Source organism: Amblyomma maculatum, chromosome 11, assembly GCF_055883805.1.
Source record: "Amblyomma maculatum isolate TAMU_Amacu chromosome 11, ASM5588380v1, whole genome shotgun sequence".
Taxonomy (NCBI): domain Eukaryota; kingdom Metazoa; phylum Arthropoda; class Arachnida; order Ixodida; family Ixodidae; genus Amblyomma; species Amblyomma maculatum.
Genome location: NC_139354.1, coordinates 100,361,229 through 100,376,581, shown reverse-complemented (window position 1 = coordinate 100,376,581; position 15,353 = coordinate 100,361,229). Strand labels below are relative to the sequence as shown.

The following is a 15,353-nucleotide window of genomic DNA, read 5'->3' as shown; positions in this document are numbered from 1 at the left end:
TTTCTGTAAACTGCCGTCTGTGTGATGTGCCTGAAACAATTGAGCAGTGTTTCATTATTTGCAAAGACGCAATTATTTTTTGGGATGTGCTGCAAAGAACTCTAAAAATTTTAAAGGCCTTGTTCTAAACGCATACAGTTTGCTGTATCTTGCTGTTACACAATCTGATTACGAACCATATGACATGTTTTTCCTTATTGGACTTCATAGCTTGTGGAAGACACGCATTTTGGATCGCAACGCTGAACCTGTTGTACCACCTAGACTCCATTTTAGCAGAATTATGCTGCAACTGAAGGACATTTATGAGGAAAATGTCTTCCAACCTGATTGGTTTCCGCTGGTGACACGGTGCTTATCATTGCCTGCCTTTCAGTTGTGTTTTGTGTTGTGCATCTCAGCAACAGCTGAGTGCATTGTAAATAGTCTGTGTACATGACCATAGGTAATAAATACCATGTCAAAAAAACTATATCCCCGGGGAGTAGTGGTTAAAGCGTCCGTCTCAAGGGCGGGAAGACCGAACTTTAAATAAGGCTTGCAGGTGGGAGCTTTTATTTATTTATTTTCTAGTTTTTCAAGTTAATCGTGTTATTTTATATTCCATTCTTTTTAAAGCCAGGCTACGCGTTTTTTTCCGGAAACAAGGACCATCAACCATATAGGACGTTCCTGTATCAGACCTCCGCGCGGCTTCACTCCGTCGTTTCCTGGACAGTAATGGAATTTTCTGAAATAACCCGCAATCCTGTATCCCAGATCCTGTACAATAAACTTATATACAATTTCTTGTGGGGATTTTAAACAGGATTTTTCAATAGGGAGGCAGGCAAGCCGTCGGGCATCCTGTGCATACGGCAGGCTGGCGGGGACGCCAAGGATGTCCTCGCCTGTGAAGTGCAGTAGTATTGCGTCGAAAGTTGCTGTAGGCTCCCTGCAATGGTGGAGGTGTTGCTCTTCGCTTTCGGGATTTCCCCTACAAGCCGAGACAACAACCGTGTACTCATAACTCACGGGCAACAGACCACAGGCCACCGGCCCATTCGGCGCCTCCAAGGGCTATCGCCTGAATACGGGTTAGTACCGGACAACGCTCTACCCCAGAAAGACGCCTCAAAACAGCAATTGCAGAGCCTTAATCATCTATTACTGAGATCTTCCAGAATCTCCGACATCCGCCAAGTGTCAATGGAGAACAGGGATAGGATCCTGCGACTGGTGGACCAATTTGAATGGGTTGCTGCATTCAACAGATGGGGCGACGCCCAAACGGGAACATCGGACCAGACGGGAACGCCAGTAAGAGGTATGAAAACCGCAAGTCTTCTCTAACTACCTTAGATGAATTAAAGAAGAAACTATTGAAGATACTTGCAAGGTCGTGAATGTAGAGAGAGCTGAACTGCCACTTGAGTTTAAGATCCAGCTCCCTAATGAATCAGTCTCGCCCAGGCAGAAGCAATGGAGCGCATTTTTCATCGTGCAGTTTGGGACACGTCCGTAAAAATGAACATTCCGTTTCTCATGCGAGGCGTCAAACAGACAGTTTTTGCCGGCCTTGCAAGGAACAGCCTCCCTCTAAAAAAAATACCAGTGCCGAGTTCAAACAGAAGCGTACACTATGGGGAGGACTGTAGCCTCCCGAGCCTGGATGTCACGTGTAGGTTACAATGGCAAAGAGACTGGCGTTGAAGAGAATGAGCTGTTTGTTCGGCTTACTTGCTAACGCAAAAAAGAAAAAAAAGCTAAAAATTTCAGTAGTGCGGTAACCACAAACATGCTTCTCTATAGTCCATCAGATGGTGCCTGTTTCATATTGCAGTGCTCAATTTACTGTCAGCGCAGAAACATGTAAATAAACGAGCCAAGGTATAGGGGGAAATTCCAATAAAATAAGAAAATAGTTTTTCTTGGCTACAAAGGTTCATACTTATCTCTGCGCATCTCGCGTTGTAAGTAAACTGAGAAAGGCGCTTTTCCCGCTACCTAGAGCACAAAATTGGACTGTGAAATGAAGTTGGCCAGGCAGAATGCAAGCGGTGAAGAAAAACAAAATTTGAATGGTTAGTGGCAATAAATCTTGTTTGTATTATAAAGTTTAAACTTCCAAAAGCGCCTCTGCGCATGAGAGACGCCGTAGTGGTGGAGTGGGTGATATTGAAAACTTTGATGGCCTCACATTTTCGAGACATTCGTACCGTATTCGGACAGTTAGACTCAAATTTAGCAATGCTGACTAGCCTCATTTTTGGTGTTTTTCTCTTGTCTTGATATCTGCCTTTAGGTCGGTTCAAGGAGACCACCACCTTTATACCCCAGAATGTTAAGCATAAAACCCACCACCTATAACTATATTCTTTACAACGCGTTTCTCGAATGCGCGAAGAGGTTGGCTTGAAACGCACCACCGAAATACGACCAGCAATAATGTAAACGCGTCCGGGTTTCTGTTCCCCTTTTTGCAGGCATGTGCGTTCGAGAGAAGCACCTGAACCACACTTCAGCTCTGATGTGCGAAGCGTAATTTCGGAATGCCCGCTGCCCGCTGAAGATTATCCCCATTCGGCCAAACTAGATTCCAACGTGGGCAGTGTTGCAGGGATCATGCACGTCATAGCGCCACTGCAACTCCTCGGCGTTTGAGCAGGCAAGCCTTTACACACACCCGAGGAGAAGATAAGTATAGGTATATTGTGTAGTGTATGTCTTTACAGGCTTCTAGGAGCGCTACATCCATGAACGATCTGCGTGCACAATGTCTCGCAGACCAAGAGCATTAACCCGGCGCATATCACTCTGCAGGAATAACGTTTTTTCTATATGTTTCGAATCAATGGGGTCTCCTCTTTAAATTCAAAGCCGCTGAGCTCTGTTCGCGTAGTGTTTTTGTTTTTTTTTTTGGCAGGATTGAATAACCTATTTGCTGAAATAAACAATACAAAAGAAAATCTACCGTCGCCTGTCCCTCTCTCTCACCTTATTTGATATATATATATATATATATATATATATATATATATATATATAGAGAGAGAGAGAGAGAGAGAGAGAGAGGGAGAGATAGAAAACTGAGATTATTGGATGTATTGTGTTGCTGAACGTTTTGACAGGAGCAAAAAACTCGAAGAGAACTTTGTTTTTGCTATTTAAGTAGCTTCTTCCAAACACACGCGTTTCAATGAAGCCAACAGAGTGGGAGGTTGCCCATGTTCATATACTACCGAGAACCAACAAATTCTACTTACGCTCGCCACTCATAATCTAACTGTGAGTACTTTTCTGATTTGAATATATATATATATATATATATATATATATATATAAAGAGAGCGAGAGAGAGCCAAAGCACCGCAATCTGCATTTCCCGCTTTAGAATAGTGTAATAATTTAAATCCTAACATGACCTATAATGTTTTGTGTACTTACTAGTAATGGTGTTTTTGCAGTCAGCACGTGCTATAGAGCAGTGCGATGAGGGTTCCTGCCAGACAAAGTTATCTGTAGTGTCTTTCATTGTGGTTGTGAATATCAATTTAAGAGCACTGAGCGTTTTTATCACAGGGGGATCCAGCGGAGGTAGCATGAAATTGACGGCGCGCTTTCTATATACTTCGTAAGTCTCTATATATGATTAGCGACACGCTTTACGAAAAGTTTTAGTGAAAATTCCTGTAGATGTATTTTTAATTATCAAAACTATACAAAGCTTCATTTGCTTTTTTTTATTGATTACCTTTTTTTGAGCTGTACCGTTTAACCAAAAAAACAACATTGGAGCACTGCACTACCTGCATTGAAGTAGTGCGAAAGACGGACGCTGCTCTTCGTTGCTTCTACTTGCTTCATTCACTTCTTGTTTACTCATTTTAGTCTTTGGCACTTTCTAATTGCGCGCCAATCTTTTCCTATGCAATTTTGCGGCACTACTTTCGATTGCGTGATGTCTCATTATTGCCGTCACAATATTCCACTTCTTGTTTACCCAATTTAGTCTTCGGTACTTTCAAATTGCGCGCCAATCACTTCCTCTGCCCTCGTTCGGCTCTACTTCCAGTGGCGTGATGTCAGATGCTTGATGCCATCCTAATTGTGTGCCTTAAATAACTAATTTAGTGTTTGGTACTTTCGAATTGAGTGCCAATCTCTTGCTATGATCTTTTTCGGCTCTACTAACGGTTGCATGATGTCACATTCTTGGTGTGACATTAATTCACTTCTTGTATCCCCATTTTAGGTCTTCCGTACTACGAAATTGCGCGCCAATCTCTTCCTATGCCCTTTTTAGCACAGGTGGCACAGCTACAGAGCCAGTAGCAGGCCTGTAGATATTTCTTTTCTTCCTACATCCACAACAAAATTGAATTTTGCACCCTCTGAGAACGCTTACTCCTTGCTGCTGTTTGGGTAGGTCTTTACGGCTCCTGGTATGAAACGCGAACTTTTGTGCGCTTGCCATCTTTTCAGTGCTGCAGTTCACAGCACTCCATGAGTGCTAGTCTTCCATATGACCAAGAAATGATGCCCAAGGTCGAGTATAACTACGAGGGGGCGTATCCAAAATGCATTATGGCAGCCGATTGGGAAATCCTGTGTCATGTACAATTCAGCTTCACCTATAAATACAGCGGTGTGGGGGAGGGCATGAGAGTTCAGGATCTTGCTACAGAATAGATGTTAAGCTCTAACCGAGGATGGCGACATTACCCTAGAAGCAATGAACAATAATTTCAGAGATATCATTACTGAGTGCGCTGTAGAAGTAGGCTGCAGGATAGTTAGAGAGAATACCGGTAAGCTGTCTAAGGAGACGAAAGATTTGATTAACAAACGCCAGAGTATGAAAGTTTCCAATCCAACAGACCTGTTAGAATTGGCCAAGATATCAAAGCTAATCAATAAGCGCAAGGTGGCTGATGTAAGGAAGTATAACATGGAGAAAGTTGAGCATGCTGTAAAGAACGGGGGAAGCCTTAAAATGGTAAAGAAGAATTTGGCCATACGCAAAAACCAGATGTATCGATAAGGGACAAGGCGGGCAACGTCATCGCGAATATGGACAAGATAGTCCAAGTAGCCGAGGAGTTCTATACAGATCTCTACAGTAGCCAAAGTAGTCAGGACCGTAATGAGATTGACGGTAGGGAAAAACAGTCAGACGGTCCACCAGTGACGAAAGACGAGGTCAAGAAAGAATTAGAAACTATGAAAAGGAGGAAATCAGCTGGAGAGGATCAGATAACTACAGATTTGTTAAAAGACAGGGGGGATATTGTGCTACAAAAACTGGCTACCCTGTATACGCAGTGCCTGGTGTCAATACCGGAACCATGGAAGAATGCAAACATTATCCTTATTCATAATAAAGGGGACTCTAAGGATCTTAAAAATTACAGACCAATCAGCTTACGGTCGGTTAAGTATAAGGTATTTACTAAGGTAATCGCAAAAAGAATAAGGACAACCTTATACTGCAATCAAGCAAAGGATCAAGCAGATTTTCGGAAACGGTACTCTACTATCGATCATATCCATACATTCAACCTGCAGATCGAAAAATGCTCGGAATAAGACCAGCCCTTATACATAGCATTGATAGATTACGAAAAAGCATTTGACTCAGTTGAAACTTCGGCGGTGATACAGGCACTTCGAAATCAGGGGTAGACGAGCCGTACGTGAGTGCTGGAAGATTTATATAGTGGCTGCACAGCAACTATAGTTCTGAATAAAGAAAGTAACAAAATTCCCATAAAGAAAGATGTTAGGCAAGGAGACACGATCTAAACAGGACTATTCACAGCTTGCTTAGAGGAAGTATTCAGAGACTTGGAATGGGAGCAGTTAGGGATAAGGGTAGATGGAGAATACCTCAGTAATCTGCGATTTGCTGATGACATTGCCTTGCTTAGTAACTCAGGGGATGAATTGCAAAATATGATTGATGACCTAGGCAGGAAAAGTAGAAATATAGGCTTAAAAATCAATATGCAGAATACTAGGGTAATGTTCAACAGCCTAGGGAAGGACCAGCAGTTTACGTTAGGTAGCGAAGCACTTGAAGTAGTTGGCGAATGTCTACTTAGGACAGGTAGTATCCGCAGATCCGGACCATGAAAAGGTAATAACAGGAAGAATAAGATTGGAAAGAAGCGCATTTGACAAGCACTCGCAGATTATGACTAGCAGCTTACCGGTATCGCTCAAGAGGAAAGTAGACAACAGTTGCATCTTACCTGTACTCACCTATGGGGCTGAAACGTGGAGGCTAACCAAGAGGGTTCTACTAAGTTAAGGACAACTCAGATGGCTATGTAACGGAAAATGGCAGAGGTAACATTGAGAGATAGGAAGCGTGCAGAGTGGGTCAGATAAAAAACTCTAGTTACCGACATTCTAGTGGAAATCAAGAAGAGATGGGCATGGGCAGGACATGTAGTGCGAAGAGAGGATAACCGATGGTCGCTTAGGGTAAAAAAATTGATTCTAAGGGAAGGAAATCGTAGCAGGGGGCGGCAGAAAGTTAGGTGGGCGGATTAGGTTAAGAAGCTCGCAGGGGTCAAGTGGATGCAGCTAGCACAGAACCGGGTTAAGTGGAGAAATATGGGAGAGGCCTTCGCTCTGAAGTGGGTATAGTCAGGCTGATCATGACGATAATGATAATGAAAAACCGAAGAGAGACACGCTCCTATGAGACCCTGCGGTCCCAACCAGATTGGGCAAGTCTCCCGAGATACTTGCCGAGACCTTGTGCTAGTAAAAAACGCAGATAGACCAAATTGGATTAATACGGACCAACACCTGGGTAGCGATCATTATATCCTCGCCACCAGCCTGACTACCGGCAAACACAAAACGAAGATCGGAACTGCGCGAACTGCCGAACTGCACGAACTGCGGAACTGCCGTGCCCAAGCTAGCATGTTTCGCTAGTTGATAAGCTTCCATAGGATTTAGCAACACGCTGCAGTGAGCGAAGTTCGACAACACCATCTTGGTGTATTTGGCCAAAGCCAGCGTGAAGAAAACTAATTACAGTTAGCCTTTAAATAAGCAACCGCTGATCTTGCGATTATGATCACGGTTATTTTGGGGGCGTCAGTTCTTTTGATAACCGTTGCACTGAGTGGGCTGGTGTAACTGGCAAGCTGAATGATGCAGGAGAGGTTCAGTTCAGTTCAGTCGTTCAGTCGTGTCCGACTCTTCGTGACCCTATTGACCATGTCACGCCACGCTTTCTGGTCTCTCACTATCTTCCTAACATCACATAACTTCATTTGCAGTGCCTCGAGGATGCCATCTAACCATCGCGTTCGCTGCCTACCCCTTCTCCGGCAACCCTCAACCTTTCCCAACATCAAATCTTTCTCCAGCGACTCCTCTCTTCTCATCAGATGACCAAAGTAGCTGAGCTTTAACTTTAGAATTTGACCCTCCAATGAGCAGTCAGGGTTTATGGTCGACAATATTGACTGATTTGATCTTCTGGCAGTCCAGGAGAGGTTATAAAAATCTAAAAAGTGTCTTCTTTTTACTTAGCTTTATAAAACGCTATTCTGCGTTTTTCTACAAGCATAAGGTTGACTGGATAGGTCGTAAACATTGTTGAAGGTCGTTTTCTGTTTTACAATTTGTACACAGAACAGAAGAATGTTTCGCCAGGCGAGACGTGCACTGCCGTAGACATTGAAAAATATATTTTCATTTCTGGCAAAACACTTGCTATAAGAGAGCAAAAGATATGAAAACGAAGAACCTTAAGATTAGAGAACAACTTTTTCCAATGGCCCTGCAGGCGAACTTTCTTTACCACGGCATGCATTAGGAAGCCTCTCCAGAAAGGCAGTGGGCCATACATGGAGGACAGTTGATGCTTATATCAATTACCTGCCTGTACAGGTACGTCTTGTCTTAGAGTGAATGCACGAGATGGCCAATCTTATAAGCGCATTGAGTCAGAATTGTCCGTTCGTCAAGGAAACATTGCGAAAGTACAAAGGAACCTTGAATAAAGTGCTGCACATGTCCCGTCACGTTTCCATGATGCGTATACGGGCCGGCCGCACTGAGGCTCTGAAAAGAGCAGCATTGTACTCACGAGCACACCAACAATAAACAATCGAAGACTTAACGCCGCTTTCACGCACGTCGCTCTCAAATAATCAATAATTGTAATCGGTATCCTTGCGCTGTCATCAAGACATGAGCTTTCAAATCCGAAGCCTGGTCTGTGGGTGTGTTAGTACTGGTAACGGATATGCAGAGAGGTCCTAAACCAGTGACCGAAATTCTCATCCGGACTTAAGGGTAAGCATCGATTCAACTTTCACAATCAAAGGTGACCTTAGATACAGGACGAGTGCGCCGTAGAATGTAATCTGTAATTAGGTTTGCGAGTTTATTTTACTGTAAAACGTTTCCATCTAGATATGCCTATAGTACCTTTGACGTAAACGCGCAATGCAAAGAGTTCTAGAGCGATATAGACTGAACTAGCCTTACCGTGTGCAAAAAATATTATAGTAACTAATGTGGAATCGTGAGGATAGATATTAAACCTGCTTCAGATGCAATAGATACCCTATGGCAAAAACCAGCGTTTTTCAGCGTCTTTCAGTGCGAACCAAGTACGATTTTCGCGATAGTCTTACACTGGATATGCTGGGCATTCTGGAGGTCTGCAATATTCAATGAAGCAGTAACGGGAAGACACTGGTTGCACTGGTACGATGGGAGAAAAACGCTGGGATTAGCTTTTTGACGCTCGCTGTCACTGGAATCCGCGATGCATTGGGAGAAGCGCTGGGGCCGCACTGGTCTCAGTACCCCAATTAGCCGGTGCGACCTCTGGCGTCGACCGGAGTAGCATCCCTCAGGGGCCACGTGGCAACAGCGTATTCGCAATCGACCATCGGGGCGCATGTGATAAATATCGTTCAAGCAAGCGCTTTTTGCCTCGAAGTTGTTGCGCACCTGTAAGAAAACAAATGCAGTATCTTTTTTCTAGAGTTTCCATGTTTCGTTAGGTTGTTTCGAGCGTTTCGAGAGAGACCCCGACCGCCGCGCCTTTGATATCTCATGACACACTGACGAATAAGGCACAACTAAAACTGGAATTGAATATTGTGGGCAGACATGCATAACAAATTCACAGCTGATCTTAAGGGCACTGTAACACCACGGCCGCTCGATGGAAGCGCACTAGGCGCGGCCTGCTACGTAGCCCGAAACCGGCGGGAGGCGCCTACTTCCAGTCGCTACCGCCGCGGCGCCACCGTTCGGGGACAGCCGCGCGCGGAGAGCTGCGCCTGGCTTCGCTTTGAGGGAGGCGTAGGCGTGGTAGAAGCCTTTTATTTTAAGGATATAAGAGCTCCGCTTCACAAACTTTGGCAACAAGAATTAGTACATGCTGCCATGTCTAGTGTGACCATGTCAGCACTTAGCGCTTGCTCGGCAAGGATGTATACTGAAGTGTACCCCGAAAAACTTATAGTGACGGTGGTTCAAGGCCACTCGATTGGAGAGCTCGCATTACCGTGATGTTGCATTCGGATCCAGTTGTTCGTCACATTAAAATGTGACCCGGCTGTGAACAAGCCGAAGCTGTTCAGCTGCCATGGTAGCCTAATGCATAACCACTTTATTAACTATGTCGCGAATTCCGTGTGTCATTTTCATACAATTTACTCATTTCTGCCTACAGCTTTTATACACAAATTGATGTCAACCTGTTCTAAGCTGCCAGCCCTATCCAATAAAAATGTCCTACTATGAGCAACATCTGTGAAAATGCGGCATGTAACCAACCTTTCTATCTCATTGTGACAAATTTTACGGTGGAAATATGAAGATGTTTATTAAGTTAAATCTAGATGATAACCTGGGATCTTCGACTCAGTTGGAGACCTTAAACTTTGTACGTCAGAACGCCAGAACGCTGTCCGTCATGGCTTTCCGCATTTTGCATGACCGAACAAAGTAAGCGCGCTTGATAGAGCCGGTCTGCCTCAAGGGGCTACGTATATGCGCCGAACGTTTTTATTACTATTTTTATTGGCTGCTCGCAAACCCACATTTTTGCTGGTTCGTAATTTTCAATGGAAGAACGCGCATCGAGTGTTGCTGTTGTGAAACTCTTAGCTGTGATCACAAGCATGTTCACGCGGCTGAGCGCAACTGCAGCCGAGATTCAGCGAGCAGCCGAGTACGCTTATTTTGTGGCTACACAAAAAAAGGAAGAAAATGACCAATCGCAGACGGAAAACCTTTTTTGGGAGAGGTTTATGCCATAGCCATAAACATTGCTCCACTGTTGAGTTGACATTTCCAGCCCAGCTCTCTACCGTTGGGGGCAGCAACTTAACGACATCTTGCATAGCGCCTTAGCATGGGCACGATCACTGTTTTTATAGATTAGCTGCAGGTACCGTGTACAGTGAGAAAACAATGATGAAACCAAAAGTTTACACAGCTTGCTATTTCACCGGACCTCTTCAGACTTCATCATCCTGTTAATGAAGGTGCTCGTAAACTGACAAAGCTTGATTAGTTCCTTTGCGGGGTGTTCAAGCCTCCATTGTCCTTGGTTTTCATTAACCTGTAACTTGTCCGGTTGACTCATATTTCCTGCAACGGGCTCTTGCTCGACTGACATGTCGCCTCAAAACCATTACTAAATATCGCATAAATTAAGCAACAACCTGGTAGTGATAAACAAAACTTGGGGTTCTTAAGTCTCCTTGAGGAGCCTTGTTAGAGTGCCCGCACTTTGCTACCTGCTTATTCACCGTATCCCGTAATTGCTGCCTCTGTCGAATATCATTAGAATGCAGCCTTAAGCCACCGCATTATATGAAATAACACCCTACACATAGCTATATAAAGCCCCTTTTTACCGAAGCCGTACGAACGTGCCCTATAGGAGTATAGTGTGCCTGACTTAGGATCTAAGGGTCCCGCTTTCAATAATTCCCATTTCACCCTTACATCTTATTGACTCTCTCTGGTTTGGCAGCTGCTGCCACATTGAACATGTCATGTGTTCTCATTGCGCCAAAGGTGTCTGGCCATATCACCAACTAAAGTGCCTCTTACAGAGAGGTTTTTTTCCCGACTTTCCACCGACAGAGCGAGCGCTGGATTTTCTGTGAAACGTGGCTTTTCATTTTATCACATCGGCTCAGACTCAACAGTATAAACAAATGTTGTATGCACAGGCTCCTTTACTTGCAAGGCCACTCAGACTAGCGCGTCAAAATTTCAAACAAACTGCATGCTTCAAACAAAAAACCCTTCGTAGCTTTTTCTGATATGTCCTCGCAACATGACCTGCGACCTCATCGTGTTCATCTGCTTCACAACATATCGTTAAAAATCCTAGTTCACTGGCCAGCTCCCTGGTAACTAAATAGGTTAAACAACATGACGGGAACACAGGAAAAGAGGACGACACAACTAGCGCGGATGTGCCGTCTTCTTCTCCTCTGTTCCCGTCACGCTGTTTGCACGGTTAACCTATAATTAACCACCAACAAGTCCAATCTGCTGTCCCTTGTAGCAAATTCAATGGCAGCTGATAGGGCATTATGCGTCAGCATCTGGACTTTTTAACCTCAGCGCCGCTTTCATTTCAGAGGAAGCGAGTGCATTTGCACTCCTCGCTGCTGTCTTTGCCTGAAGCGAGCTCAGCAGATAAAATTAGAAGGTCTCTTAGATGTCTCTTAAGCGGAGGACGGCGAACGCCTACCCTTCTCCTATCATTTGCCTCTCATTGTTTGCCACAGTTTGTCATTTCAAGTCCTCGTTTGATATGTTGGTCTTTTCTCAGTCATGATGAGTCTGCCTGCGTAGTCACTGTAGCTCTTATCACTCATAACTAAGCAGGTTACTCATTTAGAATCAGCAGTGGTCCTTACATGTCGTCGTTTCACATATTGGTCATTTCGTAGTCATTAACAGTAATGATGAGTCATGCCTAGCTATTATAGTCATTACCACACATCGCTAAGCACGTTTACTCATTTCTAATCAATTGCGGTCATTACATGTCGTAGTTTGATATACTGGTCATTACAAATTCTTTTAGTCCTTAGTACCCATTATTAGTCATTAGCATTACATTACCTCTATCAATGTTTATTTATAATTTATTGATTACCTATCACCATCAATCAGTTTCATTCTTAATCTCCCTGGCACGTCCGCTTTTGCGACTGGCACACCGGTGCACAGATGCGACGCACACATAACAGGCACAGCTTCTGCGCATAGATTTTCGCTCCGTGAGCCTAGAACGGCTTTCGCCTTAAAAACCAAACGCAGCCAGTTTCAAAGTTAACGTGCTTGCACACGCGCACACAAAAAAGTTTGCGTGTGCCAGGCAGACGCGAGGTGAACGCGCCCAGAAAGGAAGCAAACCGCGCGCTCAGAGCCGGCGACCCCGGCGGCGACGCGTCCCCAAACAGTGGTGCCCTCAGCAGAAATAGCGGGCGCAAGGACTCCCCAAGGACGCGCTTCCCCATTGACGGCGGCGCGACGCAGCAGGCCGCACCCAGTGCGCTTCCATCGAGCGGCCGTGGTAACACAATGATCACTGCCAAAATATTGAATGCTGGCTCAGTCGCAGGCGAGCGTAGCCTGCACCATTGCCCAGTATAAACAGCAGAAGGAAAAAAAAATAAAACGAGGAAGAGAGTAGTTTACCGAGCGATGGGCCAATGAGAAAAAAAACAACATACGGCGCTTGTAATGCATAATATTTGGCCTGTTTCTCAAGCTTTTGCGCTGCTTCTTACTCTGCGTATAAAGCAGCCGAGCCCTCTGTCATCGCAACGCTTCCCGAAATGTTTACATACAAATAGGCTTAGTTACACGCAAAATAGCGTCGTCGCCGCTGCGCTTGCCGGTATTGAAGCTTGGTCGCACATTTTTCCTTCAAGGTTTGTACTAAAGCTCCGTGTTCAGCGAAACTTACGCCCATGGTAGCAGAGCACCACCGAAGAGCCGGCGTTGGTAAATTGGCCAGCGTTGTCAAACTCCACGTGTTAAAAGGATTCCAGTGCACAAAATAGCGCGCATAGGCATCCAGAACATTAGCTGCAAGTCGTGAGAGCATGTACAAAGCTCCAATGATCAAGAAGTTGTAATTGTGAGAGCGGCAGCAATTGCATGTAGACTGCGAAAGCTGAAGTCCCAATCTTATAAATGCGGTCATGATATAAAATTCAGAAATATTTCGAAAGGCACCAGTTGTCGGCGTGGCCGAGGAAGAGAAATCTACTGAAAATCTGCCGCAAAAAAAAGATGCCCTAAGCCCACGCCGCCAACCTTGACACTTCTGAATAAATTGGTGCGGCTACATCTTTCCCATTTTGAAGCCCACACAAAAACCGCGAATATCCTATGCAGCTTCTGCACACTCTATCTTGCACAGTGTAAAACTTGCATCACATACCACAGCCTAAAAATGAAGAAGAGGTTGCACACTGTGGCTCTTGCAAAAATTGTTAGACCAGTTCCTTTCCACTTATTTGCACTTTTCCGCATGTCATCTGTGCATGCTCTATAATATGTTTCGCTATCACGTTGTCTTGCAAACGTCAGGCAATAAATAAAACAAAAAGTCGGCGTGGCCGAGTGGTTAATGTGGCGAGCTAGTTATTAAGTATAGGTGACCAGGTAACCAAATTCGGAGCGCGCTAGGTGCCACTCTTTTTTTGTTTTTAGTTTACTTTTTAGGGTTTTTTTTATGTCCTTAACTTGCTTTGTCACTTTCTACTTTTTAATTCTTATCCCGGGCCTTTTTTTCTGCGGACGAACAGTGCCGCCAGTGCGGAGCGTGCCGTATGCCGCGACCGAGTGCGCCCAGTTTCCAGTATCATGAGACCATAATCAGGTATGGCGCGGGGGCGCTGGGAACCAGTGGCACTGGGGTTTGCAATAGGGTAGAGGCAGTCATCTTAATCGTAGCTTACATTTTCAATGCTGCCTACGAACTCAGGGAAGAATTCAGTTCATAGTGATGATGGAATAATGCACAAATGTGAAGTAATTTTCTCGCCAAATGAAGCACAAGAATCACACGAGTAACTTGTTTATTGCATATTCAGGCACAAGACATGGGATCAGCCACTTTCTCAATTCGGATGTAAACCAATAGACTTCGGTCTTTGTTCCATTCACGGCTTTCTTTAGAATTCTGACATCTCTCAGATGCAAAAATGCATAACCTTAAGCCGCTTTCGCATTGGTAGCACCGTAATCTATTCACGACTACCGATCATGACTACAAAAAAGTAACATGAGGTAGCTCTGATAGATAGATTTCACATCAGAGCGTACACCGAATATTTCACAGAATATTTAGAAGCCTTTTTTTTGCAAAGACATATTTATTTGTGGCATTTAACTTTCAAAAGCAACTTAGGCTATGTGAGACGCCATAGTGTAAGGCTCCGGAAATTTGGACGACCAGCGGTTTCTCACGGCAGCTGATACTGTCCAAGTAAATGATCGCCTTGCTTTTCACCTCCATCGAAAATCGCCTGCCGTGGCCGAGATTCTACGCCGCATTCTTGGGCACAGTAGTAGAGCGCCGTAACCACTGCAATACAGAAACGCAAAGATATCTATTCACCTTTTTACCTGAATAAATCGATTGCAGTCAATAATGTATTCTTTTTTCGAAACCACACGAAGCAATCAGAAGGAATTTACAGGCGCGTCAAGTGACACATGTGTATAAAGGTTTTAATGAAAGGAGCCACGATTTAGCTGGTTACTTAACCATAGCATAAGAGTCTGCGTTTTGCGTTCTAAAACATGCTGCTAGAAACAAAACGTGACCAATATTTTCATTCCGAACGCTCACGTCAGAATCATGTTGAAGCAATCATTCCTTATTCATCATTTCAGAGTCTTAAGCCCCTTTGCAAAGTGCTTCAATGAACGAATACAATTATTTTTAAACTTGTCATCTTCAATTTTTGTATATCGCCTCAGACATCATCTCTTCTCACTTTCCTATGCCACGGCAGTCAGTGTTTGAGAGTAGGCGGAACATCGTTTCTAGTCTCTGCATGAAGTTATAACAGTGAACCTTTACTGGCGCCGCCGGTAACGAGCGTTGTATTGCGAATTCGAAATGGGTAAACTGGTAGTATTATCGTTGAAGAGGGTTTTATTGGGTTGTCTGGAGGACGATACACGACCAGTAACGCAGGGCGATCGTGTAGCAAAGAACGATATCTGGTCCGATCAAGGGAGCCAGAGGCTTAAGTGCGCGCCCCATCAGATGGCGAACTAAGAAGCCTTCCTCTTTTTTTTCTGTGCAGCGAGGTCATTTTCTTCAGATCTTG

At 44.4% G+C, this 15,353-nt stretch overlaps 1 protein-coding gene across 14 annotated transcripts in view; it reads left to right on the top strand.

The window, feature by feature from the left end:
- Window positions 1-15,353, top strand: part of LOC146174493 (uncharacterized) — an 89,118-nt gene that overhangs the window by 36,013 nt on the left and 37,752 nt on the right. For 2 of the 14 annotated variants that reach the window (XM_084583566.1, XM_084583561.1), the window contains 2 exons: window positions 809-1,076; window positions 1,164-1,306. The exons of 3 other annotated variants lie outside the window; for them this stretch is intronic. In XM_084583566.1, the coding sequence (XP_084439692.1) occupies window positions 1,233-1,306 (74 nt within the window). In that variant the 5' untranslated portion in view covers window positions 809-1,076; window positions 1,164-1,232. Of the gene's footprint in view, window positions 1-808; window positions 1,077-1,154; window positions 1,307-2,465; window positions 2,833-3,122; window positions 3,268-13,817; window positions 13,892-15,353 lie in introns of those variants that run through there. 9 more of the 14 variants (XM_084583568.1, XM_084583569.1, XM_084583563.1 and 6 more) reach the window with 9 other exon arrangements.